Source organism: Arachis ipaensis, chromosome B9 (assembly GCF_059453495.1).
Source record: "Arachis ipaensis isolate K30076 ecotype BB chromosome B9, ASM5945349v1, whole genome shotgun sequence".
In the NCBI taxonomy this organism is placed as follows: domain Eukaryota; kingdom Viridiplantae; phylum Streptophyta; class Magnoliopsida; order Fabales; family Fabaceae; genus Arachis; species Arachis ipaensis.
The window spans coordinates 119,748,394-119,765,915 of NC_142444.1; the positions used below are offsets into that span (position 1 = coordinate 119,748,394).

A 17,522-nucleotide genomic window follows, 5' to 3' on the forward strand; every position below is an offset into this window, starting at 1 on the left:
ATTAGAAATTTTGGGTCCCTCTCTCTCTATATATATGGCATGTGAAATGACTAAAAATATATATGTGAGAAATAAACTATTACGGACAATTAAGTAAATTTACAAATTTTGGGATTAGCGGGGACGGGGCGGGGATCCCTGCTCGGATCCCCACGCCTGCCTCGGGAGAATTTTGCCCCCGTCCCCATCTCCGCAGGAAAAATTTTTCAGAGTCGAATCTCCATTTGGGGCAATCCCCGCAGGGATCCCCGCATCTCGGGGAGTTTTTGATGAGCGGATAATTTATACGCTTTTTGGCATTGTTTTTAGTATGTTTTTAGTAGGATCTAGTTACTTTTAGGGATGTTTTAATTAGTTTTTATGTTAAATTCACATTTCTGGACTTTACTATGAGTTTGTGTGTTTTTATGTGATTTTAGGTATTTTCTAGCTGAAATTGAGGGACTTGAGCAAAAATCAGATTCAGAGGTTGAAGAAGGACTGCTGATGCTGTTGGATTCTGACCTCCCTGCACTCAAAGTAGATTTTTTGGAGCTACAGAACTCCAAATGGCGTGCTCTCAACGGCGTTGGAAAGTAGACATCCAAGGCTTTCTAGCAATATATAATAGTCCATACTTTGCCAAAGTTTAGATGACGCAAAAGGGCATTGAACGCCCGTTCTATGCTGTAATCTGGAGTTAAATGCCAGAAACACGTCACAAACCAGAGTTGAACGCCAAAAACACGTTACAACTTGGCGTTCAACTCCAAAAGAAGCCTCTGCACGTGTAAACTTCAAGCTCAGCCCAAGCACACACCAAATGGGCCCCAGAAGTGGATTTATGCATCAATTACTTACTTCTGTAAACCCTAGTAGCTAGTTTAGTATAAATAGGACTTTTTACTATTGTATTAGGATATCTTATGATTTTTAGTTCAACTTTGGGATCATATTGATCACGTTTGGGGGCTGGCCATTTGGCCATGCCTGGACCTTCATCACTTATGTATTTTCAACTGTAGAGTTTCTGCACTCCATAGATTAAGATGTGGAGCTCTGCTGTTCCTCATGATTTAATGCAAAGCACTACTGTTTTATATTCAATTCAACTTATTCCGCTTCTAAGATATCCATTCGCACCCAAGAACATGATGAATGTGATGATTATGTGACGCTCATCATCATTCTCACTTATGAACGCGTGCCTGACAAACACAGAGAGGATGGAAAGTAGCCATTGACAACGGTGATGCCCTACATACAGCTTGCCATGGAAAGGAGTAGGAATGATTGGATGAAGATAGCAGGAAAGCAGAGGTTTAGAGGAACGAAAGCATCTCTATACGCTTATCTGAAATTCTCACCAATGATTTACATAAGTATTTCTATCTTTATTTTCTGTTTATTTATTATTATTATTTGAAAACTCCATAACCATTTGATATCCGCCTGACTGAGATTTACAAGATGACCATAGCTTGCTTCATACCAACAATCTCCGTGGGATCGACCCTTACTCACGGAAGGTTTTATTACTTGGACGACCCAATGCACTTGCTGGTTAGTTGTATCGAAGTTGTGACAAATTATGAATTAAGATTAGAGCACCAAGTTTTTGGAGCCATTACCAGGGATCACAATTTCGTGCACCAAGTTTTTGGCGCCGTTGCTGGGGATTGTTTGAGTTTGGACAACTGACGGTCCATCTTGTTGCTCAGATTAGATAATTTTATTTTTGTTTTATTTTCAAAAATATTTCTTCAAAAATCTTTCAAAAAAGAAATTTTTCCTTTTGTTTTCGTAAATTATTCAAAATTTTTAAGAATGAATTCTAGAGTTTCATGGTAACATGTTAAAGCCTGGCTGGCTGTAAAGCTATATCCAAATTCTTTTGGATTGAGGCTTCCACTTGTTAACATAAAAGGCATGTATATGAAGTTGGATGAAGTATCAGCTGTTATATGCCTGATTTGTATCTTCTAAAGCTTGGCTGGCTAGTGAGCCATGTCTAACCCTTGGATTGGAGCTTTAGGCTAACATTGAAAGGTTCCTGGAATTCTTATTAAAAATTTTGAATTTCTTATTTTCTTTTTCCTATATGTTTTTCGAAAAAAAATTTAAAAGAAAATACAAAAAAATCATAAAATCATAAAAATCAAAAATATTTTGTGTTTCTTGTTTGAGTCTTGAGTCAATTTTTAAGTTTGGTGTCAATTGCATTTTTTTTTCTAAAAAATTTTTTTGCATTCATAGTGTTTTTCATGATCTTCAAGTTGTTCTTGGCCAGTCTTCTTGTTTGATCTTCATATTTTCTTGTTTTGTGTATTTTCTTGTTTTTCATATGCATTCTTGCATTCATAGTGTCTATACATGAAAAATTTCTAAGTTTGGTGTCTTGCATGTTTTCTTTTCTTGAAAATTTTTCAAAAATAAGTCTTGATGTTCATCTTGATCTTCAAAGTGTTCTTGGTGTTCATCTTGACATTCATAGTGTTCTTGCATGCATTGTGTGTTTTGATTCATAATTTTTATGTTATGAGTCTTTTTCATGTTTTTCTCTTTCATCATTAAAAATTCAAAAATAAAAAAAAATATCTTTCCCTTATCACTCATAAATTTCGAAAATTTGGATTGACTTTTTCAAAAATTTTTAAAATTCAATTGTTTCTTATGAGTCAAATCAAATTTTCAATTTAAAAATCTTATCTTTTTCAAAATCTTTTTCAAAAATCATATCTTTTTCATTTTTTATTTATTTTCGAAAATTTCAAAAATCTTTTTCAAAAATATTTTTCAAAAATCTTTTTCTTAATTTTATCTCATAATTTTCGAAAATATCATCAAAACTTAATGTTTTGATTCAAAAATTTCAAGTTTGTTACTTGCTTGTTAGGAAAGAGTCAAACTTTAAGTTCTAGAATCATATCTTGTGATTACTTGTGAATCAAGTCATTAATTGTGTTTTAAAAAAAATCAAATCTTTTTCAAAACTAATTTCAATCATATCTTTTCAAAAATATCTTTAGATCCTATCTTTTTCAAATATCTTTTCTAACTTCTTATCTTCTTATTTTTCAAAAATTGAATTTCAAATCTCTTTCAACTAACTAATTGATTGTTTGTTTCTTATCTTTAGTAAAACTGCCCAACTAACTTTTTATCTTTAATATTCGAAAATCCCTTCCCTCTTTTCAAAATTTCTTTTTAATTAACTAATTATTTTAATTTTTGATTTTAATTTTATTTCATTCCTAATTTTCGAAAATTACTAACCTTTTTCAAAAACTATTTTCGAAATTTAACTTTAAATTTTAATTTTTAATTTTCAAAAATCCTCTCACCTCTCATCTCCTTCTATTTATTTATTTATCTACTAACACTTCTCCTCACCCAAAATTCGAACCCCTTCTTCTCTTCTGAGTTCGAATTCTTCTCTTCTTCATTATTAATCTTCTTTTCTTCTACTCAAACAAGGGAACCTCTATAGTATGGTAAAAAGGATCCCTATTATTATTTTCTGTTCCCTTCTTTTTCATATGAGCAGGAGCAAGGACAAGAACATTCTTGTTGAAGCAGACCCTGAACCTGAAAAGACTCTGAAGAGGAAACTAAGAGAAGCTAAAATACAACAATCCAGAGACAACCTTACAGGAATTTTCGAACAAGAAGAGGAGATGGCAGCCGAAAATAATAATAATGCAAGGAGGATGCTTGGTGACTTTGCTGCACCTAATTCTAATTTACATGGAAGAAGCATCTCCATTCCTGCCATTGGAGCAAACAATTTTGAGCTGAAACCTCAATTAGTTTCTCTGATGCAGCAAAACTGCAAGTTTCATGGACTTCCATCTGAAGATCCTTTTCAGTTCTTAACTGAATTCTTGCAGATCTGTGATACTGTTAAGACTAATGGAGTAGATCCTGAAGTCTACAGGCTCATGCTTTTCCCGTTTGTTGTAAGAGACAGAGCTAGAGTGTGGTTGGACTCTCAACCCAAAAATAGCCTGAACTCTTGGGATAAGCTGGTCACGGCTTTCTTAGCCAAGTTCTTTCCTCCTCAAAAGCTGAGTAAGCTTAGAGTGGATGTTCAAACCTTCAGACAGAAAGAAGGTGAATCCCTCTATGAAGCTTGGGAGAGATATAAGCAACTAACCAAAAAAGTGTCCTTCTGACATGCTTTCAGAATGGACCATCCTAGATATATTCTATGATGGTCTGTCTGAATTAGCTAAGATGTCATTGGATACTTCTGTAGGTGGCCATTCACCTAAAGAAAATGCCTGCAGAAGCTCAAGAACTCATTGACATGGTTGCTAACAACCAGTTCATGTACACTTCTGAGAGGAATCCTGTGAGTAATGGGACGCCTCAGAAGAAGGGAGTTCTTAAAATTGATACTCTGAATGCCATATTGGCTCAGAATAAAATATTGACTCAGCAAATCAATATGATTTCTCAGAGTCTGAATAGAATGCAAGCTGCATCCAACAGTACTCAAGAGGCATCTTCTGAAGAAGAAGCTTATGATCCTGAGAATCCTGCAATTGCAGAGGTGAATTACATGGGTGAACCCTATGGAAACACCTATAATCCCTCATGGAGAAATCACCCAAATCTCTCATGGAAGGATCAACAAAAGCCTCAACAAAGCTTTAATAATGGTGGAAGAAACAGGTTTAGCAATAGCAAGCCTTTTCCATCATCCACTCAGCAACAGACAGAGAACTCTGAACAAAATACTTCAAATTTAGCAAACTTAGTCTCTGATCTATCTAAGGCCACTCTGAGTTTTATGAATGAAACAAGGTCCTCCAATAGAAATTTGGAGGCACAAGTGAGCCAGCTGAGTAAGAAGATCACTGAAACCCCTCTTAGTGCTCTTCCAAGCAATACAGAAGAAAATCTAAAAAGAGATTGCAAGGCCATTGAAATGACCATCATGGCCGAAACCACAGAAGAGGAGGAGGACATGAATCCCAGTGAGGAAGACCTCCTGGGACATCCAGTGATCAATAAGGAGTTTCCCTTTGAGGAACCAAAGGACTCTGAGGCTCATCTAGAGACCATAGATATTCCATTAAACCTCCTTACGCCCTTCATGAGCTCTGATGAGTATTCTTCTTCTGAAGAGAATGAGGATGTTACTGAAGAGCAAGTTGCCAAGTTCCTTGGTGCAATCATGAAGCTGAATGCCAATTTATTTGGTAATGAGACTTGGGGAGATGAACCTCCCCTATTCACCAATGAACTAAATGCATTGGATCAACTGAGAGTGCCTCAGAAGAAACAGGATCCTGGAAAGTTCCTAATATGTTGTACCATAGGCAACATGACCTTTGAGAAGGCTCTATGTGATCTTGGGTTAGGAATAAACCTCATGCCACTCTCTGTAATGGAGAAACTGAAAATCTTTGAGGTGCAAGCTGCTAGAATCTCATTAGAGATGGCAGACAATTCCAGAAAACAGGCTTATGGACAAGTAGAGGACGTGTTAGTAAAGGTTGAAGGCCTTTACATCCCTGCTGATTTCATAATCCTAGATACTGGGAAGGATGAGGATGAATCCATCATTCTTGGAAGACCCTTCCTAGCCACAGCAAGAGCTGTGATTGATGTAGACAGAGGTGAACTAGTCCTTCAATTGAATGAGGACTCCCTTGTGTTTAAAACTCAAGGTCATCCTTCTGTAAACATGGAAAAGAGGCACAGTAAGCTTCTCTCAGTACAGAGTCAACTAAAGCCCCCACAGTCAAACTCTAAGTTTGGTGTTGGGAGACCTCAGCCAAACTCTAAGTTTGGTGTTGAACACCCATATCCAAACTCTAAGTTTGGTGTTGGGAGTCTATAAAATTGACCTGATCACCTGTGTGGCTCCATGAGAGCCCACTGTCAAGTTATTGACATTAAAGAAGCACTTGTTGGGAGGCAACCCAATTTTTATTTATCTAATTTTATTTTTATTTTATTGTTCTTTCATGTTTTATTAGGTTCATGATCATGTGGAGTCACAAAATAAATAGAAAAATCAAAAACAGAATCAAAAACAGCAGAAGAAAAATCACACCTTGGAGGAAGGGCTTACTGGTGTTTAAACGCCAGTAAGGAGCATCTGGCTGGCGTTCAACGCCAGAACAGAGCATGGATCTGGCGTTGAATGCCCAAAACAAGCAGCATCCTGGCGTTCAGACGCCAGGAATGCACACTGAGGAAAGCTGGCGCTGAACGCCAGAAACAAGCATAGAACTGGTGTTCAACGCCAGAAACATGCTGCATCTGGGCGCTGAACGCCCAGAGCAAGCACCAATTCGGCGTTTAAATGCCAGAATCGCATGCAAAGGCATTTTACATGCCTAATTGGTGCAGGGATGCAATTCCTTGACACCTCAGGATCTGTGTACCCCACAGGATCATCTCAGCATCTGTGGACCCCACAGGATCCCCACCTACCTCCACTCATACTCTCCCCTCTTCTCATTCATCCTCTCTTCCCAATAAACACCCTTCCCCAAAACTCTTCACCAATCACCTCAATCTCTCTCTTCCCTATTACCTATTCACCACTCATATCCACCCACTCTTCCCCATAAACCTACCTCATAAACCCCACCTACCTTCAAAATTCAAAATCACTTTCCCACCCAAACCCACCCTAAATGGCCGAACCTAACCCCTCTCCCTACACTATATAAACCCCTCTATTCTTCTTCATTTTCACACAACACAACCCTCTCTTCCTCTTCTTGGCCAAAACACAAACCTCTCTCCCTCTCCTCCATTTCTTCTTTTCCTTCATCTCTTCTTTCTTCTCTTGCTCGAGGGCGAGCAATATTCTAAGTTTGGTGTGGTAAAAGCATAAGCTTTTTGTTTTTCCATTACCATTGATGGCACCTAATACCAGAGAATCCTCTAGAAAAGGGAAAGGGAAGACAAAAGCTTCCACCTCCGAGTCATGGGAGATGGAAAGATTCATCTCCAAAGCCCATCAAGACCACTTCTATGATGTTATGGCCAAGAAGAAGGTGATCCCCGAGGTCCCTTTCAAACTCAAGAAAAATGAGTATCCGGAGATCCGACATGAGATCCAAAGAAGAGGTTGGAAAGTTCTAACAAACCCCATCCAACAAGTCAGAATTCTAATGGTTCAAGAGTTCTATGCTAATGCATGGATCACTAGGAACCATGATCAAAGTAAGAACCCAAACCCAAAGAATTATCTCACCATGGTTCGGAGGAAATACTTAGATTTTAGTCCGGAAAATGTGAGCTTGGCGTTCAACTTGCCAATGATGGAAGAAAACGCACGCCCCTACACAAGGAGAGTCAACTTTGATCAAAGGTTGGACCAAGTCCTCATGGACATATGTGTGGAAGGAGCTCAATGGAATATTGACTCAAAAGGCAAACCGGTTCAACTGAGAAGACTGGACCTTAAGCCTGTAGCTAGAGTATGGTTGGAGTTCATTCAACGCTCAATCATTCCCACTAGTAACCGGTCTAAAGTTACTATAGACCGGGCCATCATGATCCATAGCATCATGATTGGAGAAGAGGTGGAGGTTCATGAGATTATACCTTAAGAACTCTACAAGGTGGCTGACAAGTCCTCCACTATGGCAAGGTTAGCTTTTCATCACCTCATTTGCCATCTATGCAATTCAGCTGGAATTGACATAGAGGGAGATATCCTCATTGATGAGGACAAGCCCATCACTAAGAAAAGGATGGAGCAAACAAGAGAGCATATTCATGGATCTCAAGAGACGCATGAAGAAGCTCATCACCAAGAAATCCCTGAGATGCCTCAAGGGATGCACTTTTCTCCACAGAACTTTTGGGAGCAAATCAACACCTCCCTAGGAGAACTGAGTTCCAACATGGGACAACTAAGGGTGGAACACCAAGAGCACTCAATCATCTTCCATGAAATTAGAGAAGATCAAAGAACAATGAAGGAGGAGCAACAAAGACAAGGAAGAGACATAGAAGAGCTCAAGGACATCATTGGTTCCTCAAGAAGGAAACACCACCATCACTAAGGTGGACTCATTCCTTATTCTCAAAATTTTCTGTTTTTCGTTTTCTTATGTTAAATGTTTATCTATGTTAGTGTCTTATTACATGATCATTAGTATTTAGTAACTTTGTCTTAAAGTTATGAATGTCCTATGAATCCATCACCTCTCTTAAATGAAAAATGTTTTTAATTCAAAAGAACAAGAAGTATATGAGTTTCGAATTTACCCTTGAACTTAGTTTAATTATACTGATGTGGTGACAATACTTTTTGTTTTCTGAATGAATGCTTGAACAGTGCATATGTCTTTTGAAGTTGTTGTTTATGAATGTTAAATATGTTGGCTCTTGAAAGAATGATGACAAGGAGACATGTTATTTGATAATCTGAAAATTCATAAAAATGATTCTTGAAGCAAGAAAAAGTAGTGAATACAAAAGCTTGCAGAAAAAAAAAGATGGAGGAAAAAAATAGAAAAAGAAAAAGCAAGCAGAAAAAGCCAAAAGCTCTTAAAACCAAGAGGCAAGAGCAAAAAGCCAGTAACCCTTAAAACCAAAAGGCAAGGGTAAATAAAAAGGATCCCAAGGCTTTGAGCATCAGTGGATAGGAGAGCCTAAAGGAATAAAATCCTGGCCTAAGCGGCTAAACCAAGCTGTCCCTAACCATGTGCTTGTGGCGTGAAGGTGTCAAGTGAAAACTTGAGACTGAGCGGTTAAAGTCAAGGTCCAAAGCAAAAGAAGAGTGTGCTTAATAACCCTGGACACCTCTAATTGGGGACTTTAGCAAAGCTGAGTCACAATCTGAAAAGGTTCACCCAATTATGTGTCTGTGGCATTTATGTATCCGGTGGTAATACTGGAAAACAAAGTGCTTAGGGCCATGGCCAAGACTCATAAAGTAGCTGTGTTCAAGAATCAACATACTGAACTAGGAGATTCAATAACACTATCTGAACTCTAAGTTCCTATAGATGCCAATCATTCTGAACTTCAATGGATAAAGTGAGATGCCAAAACTATTCAAGAGGCAAAAAGCTATAAGTCCCGCTCATCTGATTGGAGCTATGTTTCATTGATATTTTGGAATTTATAGTATATTCTCTTCTTTTTATCCTATTTGATTTTCATTTGCTTGGGGACAAGCAACAATTTAAGTTTGGTGTTGTGATGAGCGAATAATTTATACATTTTTTGGCATTATTTTAGTATGTTTTTAGTAGGATCTCGTTACTTTTAGGATTGTTTTTATTAATTTTTATGTTAAATTCACATTTCTGGACTTTACTATGAGTTTGTGTGTTTTTCTGTGATTTCAGGTATTTTCTGGCTGAAATTGAGGGACTTGAGCAAAAATCAGATTCAGAGGTTGAAGAAGGACTGCTGATGCTGTTGGATTCTGACCTCCCTGTACTCAAAGTAGATTTTCTGGAGCTACATAACTCCAAATGGCGCGCTCTTAATGGCGTTGGAAAGTAGACATCCAGGGCTTTCCAGCAATATATAATAGTCCATACTTTGCCAAAGTTTAGATGACGCAAAAGGGCATTGAACGCCAGTTCTACGCTGCAGTCTGGAGTTAAACGCCAGAAACACGTCACAAACCAGAGTTGAACGCCAAAACCACGTTACAACTTGGCATTCAAATCCAAAAGAAGCCTCTGCACGTGTAAACTTCAAGCTCAGCCCAAGCACACACCAAATGGGCTCCGGAAGTGGATTTATGCATCAATTACTTACTTCTATAAACCCTAGTAGCTAGTTTAGTATAAATAGGACTTTTTACTATTGTATTAGGATATCTTATGATTTTTAGTTCAACTTTAGGATCATATCACGTTTGGGGGCTGGCCATTTGGCCATGCCTGGACCTTCATCACTTATGTATTTTCAACGGTAGAGTTTCTGCACTCCATAGATTAAGGTGTGGAGCTCTGCTGTTCCTCATGATTTAATGCAAAGCACTACTGTTTTATATTCAATTCAACTTATTCCGCTTCTAAGATATCCATTCGCACCCAAGAACATGATGAATGTGATGATTATGTGACGCTCATCATCATTCTCACTTATGAACGCGTGCCTGACAAACACAGAGAGGATGGAAAGTAGCCATTGACAACGGTGATGCCCTACATACAGCTTGCCATGGAAAGGAGTAGGAATGATTGGATGAAGATAGCAGGAAAGCAGAGGTTTAGAGGAACGAAAGCATCTCTATACGCTTATCTGAAATTCTCACCAATGATTTACATAAGTATTTCTATCTTTATTTTCTGTTTATTTATTATTATTATTTGAAAACTCCATAACCATTTGATATCCGCCTGACTGAGATTTACAAGATGACCATAGCTTGCTTCATACCAACAATCTCCGTGGGATCGACCCTTACTCACGTAAGGTTTTATTACTTGGACGACCCAATGCACTTGCTGGTTAGTTGTATCGAAGTTGTGACAAATTATGAATTAAGATTAGAGCACCAAATTTTTTGAGCCATTATCAGGAATCACAATTTCGTGCACCAGTTTTACCATCCCTATTTTCAAACTATACTAATAATATCAATATCATGCTACATGTAGGGGCGGAGTTTTATTGGGAGAATGGGAGCTATGGCCTCCTAAATATTTTATAAAATAATTAGTAATAATATTGTATATAATATTTTTTGTCCAATTGATTAATTATTTTTGTTTTTCTAACTCAACTATATGAACACCTAAGTTCGAATCTATCCACATCATATTGTACTTTATTTTTGAAAAAACATTCTTAAAACAATGAAATGATATTTAGAGATTTACAAAATATGCTAATAATTCAATTTTTTATAAAAATATGGTAATAATAAATTTAAAAGTAATAAACTTAATAAGTAAAAAATATTTTATTTTATAAATTATACATAACAAAAAAACATTAAGATACTCTTATATTTTTTTTATACAATAGAATATAAAAAATATATAATAAAAGACATTTTAAAAAAGATAAATTGGACACTAAATTTTTCTCAAGTATGAACTAAATAAACAGAAACACAAAAACCTTTTTTAATTTCCTTGTCTATTGTATCGATGAGTGAGATTAACTTTTTTTTAGTCCAATAATTATTTTCTGTGTAACTGAAATACTAAAGCTTTGAGACTTATTACTTGTGGTAATTTTTATTTTTTTCTTATATATTTAATTTAATATTATTTTATTTTTTATAAGTCTTTTGATTATTTTTTTAGATAAAGATATTTAAACATTCAATAATTATTGTAATTTTTAATATTTATTATTCTAACAATAATTTTTCTAAATATTTTTCAATTCATATATTTTAATTTTTCTATAACTGTAATAATAAGAAATAAAAAATACAATTTTCAAGCAAAGAAACTAATATTCAAAAATAATAAAATATAACTTCAACAGTAGTTATATTTATAATTTTTTATTGATAAAATTATTTATTTATTTTCATATTTGTAACAAATTTTAAAATATTTATATTTTAAATTTTATTTAATATAAATGTTATGTAATTCTTTTGTATCCCCCCTCCCTCCCCAACTTTTTTCCAAGCTCCATTACTGGCTGCATAAATACGAATAATACACATTATAATACAAATTTTGTAATTATCAAAAGGAATTTGATTATGTTGTTGTACAAAAAAGTTGATGACTCTACCATGAGAGAATTGATTATTTTACTGTAAAATAAACATTCAGTTATTTTTGTAGATGATTAATTACTTCTTTTGAAAAATATGTGAAACAATATGTATAAATATGTATAAATATGTGGTTGTTAATATTTGACTCATAAGTCTTTTCGTAAAATAATATTGTATAACTAAAACATCCATATATTGTAAAATTTTCAACACTAGCTATGTGTGTATATGAATACAGATTAGAAGAGATTGGCACAATTACAATGTTTATCATTTTTAAAAAGAATTGTTTTTATTGATGTAATTGTTGAATTATAAGAATTATTTATATAATAAAAATAATTTATTATAAGGTAAATTTTACTCAATTTTTTTTAAATAAAGAATAAATTACTTTTTATGATAAATTTAATTATTATTAGATGAAATGAATTATGTCATCAAGATTATTAATATTGACTCTTAATTTAATTTGAATTTTGACAACCAAACTAGTTAATTATAGTAAAATCACTTAAACTTCATACATACAAAATCACACAATTTTTATATCAGTTCCATTAACAACTATGAAATTACTATTCATACAATAATAGCCATATAATATACATGTGTACAATATTATTTATCTTTACGTATATAGACTGATGATGAATATAATTATTGGTATTGTACTGTATATGTATACAGCGGCGGAGTTTGAAAAAAAAATTTGAAGGGACCAAAAATTTTAATAAAAAAATATATAATAGTATTTATATTAAAATAAAATTTATAAATATAATTATTTTATTTTTAAATTTATTATTAATATTTAGAATTATATATGATTAAGATTAAAAAAAAATAATTCTGGTTTTGATTAATAAAAATTTTTGTTTAAGTTAATAAGCTAATTTGATTTTAAATAAAAAAATAATTTAAAAAAATCAGTTTTTACATGAAAAAATTAGTTTTTGCACATAAAAATTTATTTTTATTTAAAAACTAATTTTTTATCTAAAAATTAATTTTTTATTTAAATTATATAAAATTAATTATAACTTATAAATTATTTTTTAATATTTTAAAAAATTAATTTTATTTTTGATAATATTTATCTCTCAAAAATTCTCAAGATTAATTATTTGTATTATTACTTTTATTACAAATTAAATAATATAATACAACAAAACAAAGTCTTAAATTTCTAATAAAATAAAAATATTAAAATTTATTAATATAAACAGTGTTATACTATAATGATATTAAATTTGTAAAATTTTTTTAAAAATAAAATAATAACTTTCTATTAATAATTGATATTACTACTAGTTATATTATAATTTTTATTATTCTAAAAATAAAATAATGCATAAAACTATATGAGAAGCTAAATATAATATTTAGTGTTAATTCTATAATGATATTTAATTTGTAACGTTAATTTAAAGACATGTTACTTGTTATTAATTTAAAGATATGCTATTTGTTATGTCAAATAGAATAGGATAAAAAATTTAAAAGAATAATGAAAATGGACATACATAAAATTCAGATACATAAATTAAAGATATATCAATTTAATCAAATAAATTAATTTATTTTTTTTAAATAAAATTACTAATATTTTTACAAAAAAATTTTGGGGCCACCTTACCCACACAAAGCTCCGCCACTGTATGCATACAATAATACTGATCTATATAATACTATTATTCTCGAATAGTATTGAATTCAAGTCTTGGGTCTAAAATAACAAATGTTGAGAGTTATGCCTCTTATAAAATCTCAAATGTTCGAACATAATTGTCTTCCTGGAAAGAATACTCGTGGATCTATCCACCTAAAATACAAATTCCAACGACTCTTATCCATATACATTTTAAGCATATATTTAATAGCTGAGGCAATGGTACAGTGGAAGAACTACTATTGGCCTTCTAGCTAGAAAGCTGCACAAGGTTTGAGTCCTGGTAAAATCACGAAGTGGATAGTGTATTTGAGTGAGTATGTATCTGTGTAGGCAAAAACAAAAACATACATTTATATTAAGTTGCTTTTAATTTATATAAATTTTATCAATTATCTTAAATCAATATAAAATTTATAGACATAATTTTTAATGTATAATCTTCTAATTTAATAGCGAATTACTTTGTAAAAAATTACTTCAATAAAAATGTTATCTAGTAATATTACACTTAAAAATTTTACTTAATGATACAAAAATACATATAGATGGATTTTGTGAAAGTTGCGTCATTTAAATAGAAAAAATATTATGTGTACAAAGAAAATTAAATTAATTACTATATATTTATTATAAATACATATATAATTTAATTAATTTTTAATATATATTTTATATTTCAATATATATTTTTATACTAGTAACAAATTTAGCAAGTAAATTTTGGTGTGCTCCTACTACGATTCATTAAATATATATTATTCATGGCATCATTTATATATACAATAATAATGCTTGAGGAGTGTTAGGGACCAGCAACTTTTGGTATTTGTAGCTATCAAATAGCCATCAATGATGGTTTTAATAGTGTGAGATTGGTGTGGGATTTCATCCAATGACTCACTTTTTCTTGCTGGTTACATGCTGGCCAGAATTTGGAAAAGTTGCTGGTCCCCTAGACTTTTCCATAATGCTTTGCATCTATGTAATTTCCCTAACCAAGTCCAACCAAGTTATTTTCTCTTACACGCTGTGCCACCTTTCTCTGATGCTTTTATAACAGACTTTTAACGTAAACCTCTTCAACGTAAAGCTTCCTTCTTCGTTCTTCTTCAATGTAAAGCTTCTCTTCTTCTTTGATTTCTCTAATTTTTTTCTTTGTTTTCTTCTTCGTTTTCTTCTTCGTTTTCGTTGTTTTCAGATTTCGATTTGCATTTGAATAGCGTATCAAAACAATGAATGATTCAAGTTCAAATCAGTTGAATGAGAGCGATTTAGATTATTCTTCTTAATCGAATCAAGTGGACGAGGTTTGGATTATTCAATTTTGAATTGAATGGAATGGAATGCAATTGAATAAAGTGATAATGAATAATTTCATTATTCTTCATTGCTAAATCCAGTGTTGTTTATGAATACAATTTTCAGTTCATTTGGTATTATACAATGGTTTCGTATTGATAATAATTTTGGTTCATTCTAGAATGTAGGTGTTTCTGAATTTGAATTTATATAATTGACAATTTTCTATTCATTTGTTATTACACAATGGTCCTATTATGATAGTATTTCGCTTTATTCTTCAATAATTTTGAATTGAATGGAATGGAATGCAATTGAATAAAGTGATCACGAATAGAACTTGGATAGAATGCAGGAGTTTCTAAATTTATAGAATGCATATGTTTTGATTCATTGGTTATTACACAATGGTCTTGTTATGACAATATTTTGGTTCATTTTACAGTCCAGATGTGTTGTCGATGAACAATTAATCCCAAAGATTGGGATGACTTTCAAGACACTCAAAGAAGCTAGAAAGTTCTACAATGATTATTCCAAACTTGCTGATTTTTCTACGAAAATAAAGAACACCACTCGGAATAGAGATGAAATTAAGAATCAACTAATTACATGTAGTAGAGAGAAAAAATGGAAATTCAAGATATCTCAAATTCTGAAGACAAACCCCTCAGCTGGAATAAACTGTCCAGCTAGAATTTATATACATATATTGAAGGACGTTGATCTTTGGGTTATTTCTAAAGTTGTTCTAAATCATTCACATCCTTACTGTTCAGATTGAGCAGAAATGTTTAAACAACACAGGGAGCTAAGCATGTTTGTGCGTCGTACCATTGAAAATAACGAGGAAGCCAGAGTAAGACCAAGTAAAACATATCAGTCATTTGTAACAGCAACGGACGGTTATCGTGAACTAAGTTTTATTGAAAAAGATGTGAGAAATTACATTACAAGGAAAGTACGGAATGCTTTCGAACAAGATGATGCCAAAGAATTTAGGAAATACTTATTAAGAATAAAAGAGAAGAATCAAAATTTCTTTTTTGAGCTTAACCTTGAACTTGATCACTGTATCAAAAATGCATTTTTGGCTGATGCAAGAAGCAGGGCTGCGTATGAGTATTTTGGAGATGTTGCTTCATTTGATACAACTTACAACACAAACAGGTATTTGGTTCACTGTGATATAATATTTGGTTCATACGCATAACCAGTTTCGGTTCATAACTGTTGGTGTCCATTTGCAGGTACAATATAGTTTTTGGTTCTTTTGTGGGTGTGAATCACCACGGTCGGTTGACACTTCTCGGAGTTAATGAAAAATGAGGATATTCAATCGTTTAAATAGTTATTTGAATGTTGGCTTCGTTGCATGGGAGGAAAGGCACCAAAAGGGATTCTTACCAATCAATGCACATCGATGCAAAGGGCTATTGAGAGCAGTATGCCAACAACAATTCACTGATGGTGCATTTGGCATATCATGAAGAAGATCCTAAGTAAATTAAATGACTACAAGCGACATGAAGAAATTGAACAAGAGATGAGTCATGTTGTTTGGAACTGGTTTACAAAAGATGCATTTGACAAGAATTGGAATGATTTTCTCATGAGGTATGGTGTTGAAGGCAATAAGTGGCTTTCAGGTAACCAAGGTTTCATTCGAATTAATTGATGTTATTTTTTGGTGAAAACAGGTATAAGTTTCAGTTTATTTTTGTGACTAATTTCGGTTCATTTCAAGAGCTATCTGAAGATCGTCATTTATGGATTTCATGTTATCTTGATCACCACTTTTCGGCCAGGATGAAAAGCACACAAAGGAGCGAGAGCATACGTGCTTTTTTTAATAAGTTTATCACACACAATAGCTCTTTGATTCAATTTGTAAAGCAATATGATAATTGCCTAGGAAGCAGAGAGAAAAGAGAGAGAGAATTTGATGCTGCATATTTACATACAGTGATACCGTGTGCAATAAAATCACCAATAGAGACTCAATTTCAACATGTGTATACTCACGAGAAGTTTAGAAAAGTTAAAGCACAACTTAGAGAAAAGGTAAATTGCATCACAAGATCAATGCATTCCACTCTAGGTTTTACAACATATGAAGTTGTAGAGCAGGTTTCTAACTCAACATTTAATAAGTTTGTTGTTACATATGATGCAATATCACGCGAAGTAAAGTGCCAGTACTTGTTGTTTGAGTCAAGGGGTATACTATACCATCATTCTCTGAGTGTATTAAGCTTTGAGCAAGTAGATAAAATGGCACCGAAATTTATATTGGAATGCTAGAGTAAGAACATAAAGAGGAGGCACACACATATCAAGAGCAGCCAAGACGAGCCTCTATTGGAGCCAAGAAGTAAGAGATTTGACGATTTGGCATTTTTCTCATACAATATTTGTGAATTTGTTTTAGAATTTGAGAAGTTGAATGGAATTTTGGACAGGACTTTTGATAATGACATGGTCGAGATACAAGAATATCAATTGAAAAGTAAAAGTAAATGTTCATTATCTCACAAAGATACTGCGTTAAATGATCTTAACAACCTTCAAATTTTCCCACGTGTTAGAACAAGAGGATGTCCCAAGAATAGACTAGGATCAAATATGGAAAAAAATATTGCAAATACAACAAAGAAAAAGAAAAAGTTAGCTCTAAGCGAGCTAACATTGATTTGCTTTTGATTAGGGAAAAATGGGTTTGTGCATTTCACTAATGTATGATTTATTTCTTTTTGCAGTTGAACCTTTTAGATGGTGGATCAATGATTCATTCAAGCTCCAGTCTTTATCATGCACAGGATATAAATTATCCCAGAGAGGATGATAGAAGTTTTGGTGTTTATTAGAATAGATTTTAATTTA

The 17,522-nt window shown here is 33.2% G+C and overlaps 1 protein-coding gene across 1 annotated transcript; it reads left to right on the plus strand.

Annotated features, from left to right (window-relative positions):
* Positions 1-15,429: 15,429 nt before the first annotated feature.
* Positions 15,430-15,968, plus strand: LOC148546111 (protein FAR1-RELATED SEQUENCE 5-like). The gene is made up of 2 exons (XM_088499145.1): positions 15,430-15,809; positions 15,890-15,968. Exons 1-2 carry the CDS (start codon positions 15,430-15,432, stop codon positions 15,966-15,968), a joined length of 459 nt encoding a protein of 152 aa, XP_088355271.1.
* The last annotated feature ends 1,554 nt before the right edge of the window (positions 15,969-17,522 follow it).

Bases quoted from the DNA above. Each gene is read 5' to 3' on its own strand.
- LOC148546111 (XM_088499145.1), top strand. From the start codon at position 15,430: ATGTTTAAACAACACAGGGAGCTAAGCATGTTTGTGCGTCGTACCATT. The intron at 15,810-15,889 runs GTATTTGGTTCA...GTCCATTTGCAG, and splicing joins ACAACTTACAACACAAACAG to GTACAATATAGTTTTTGGTT.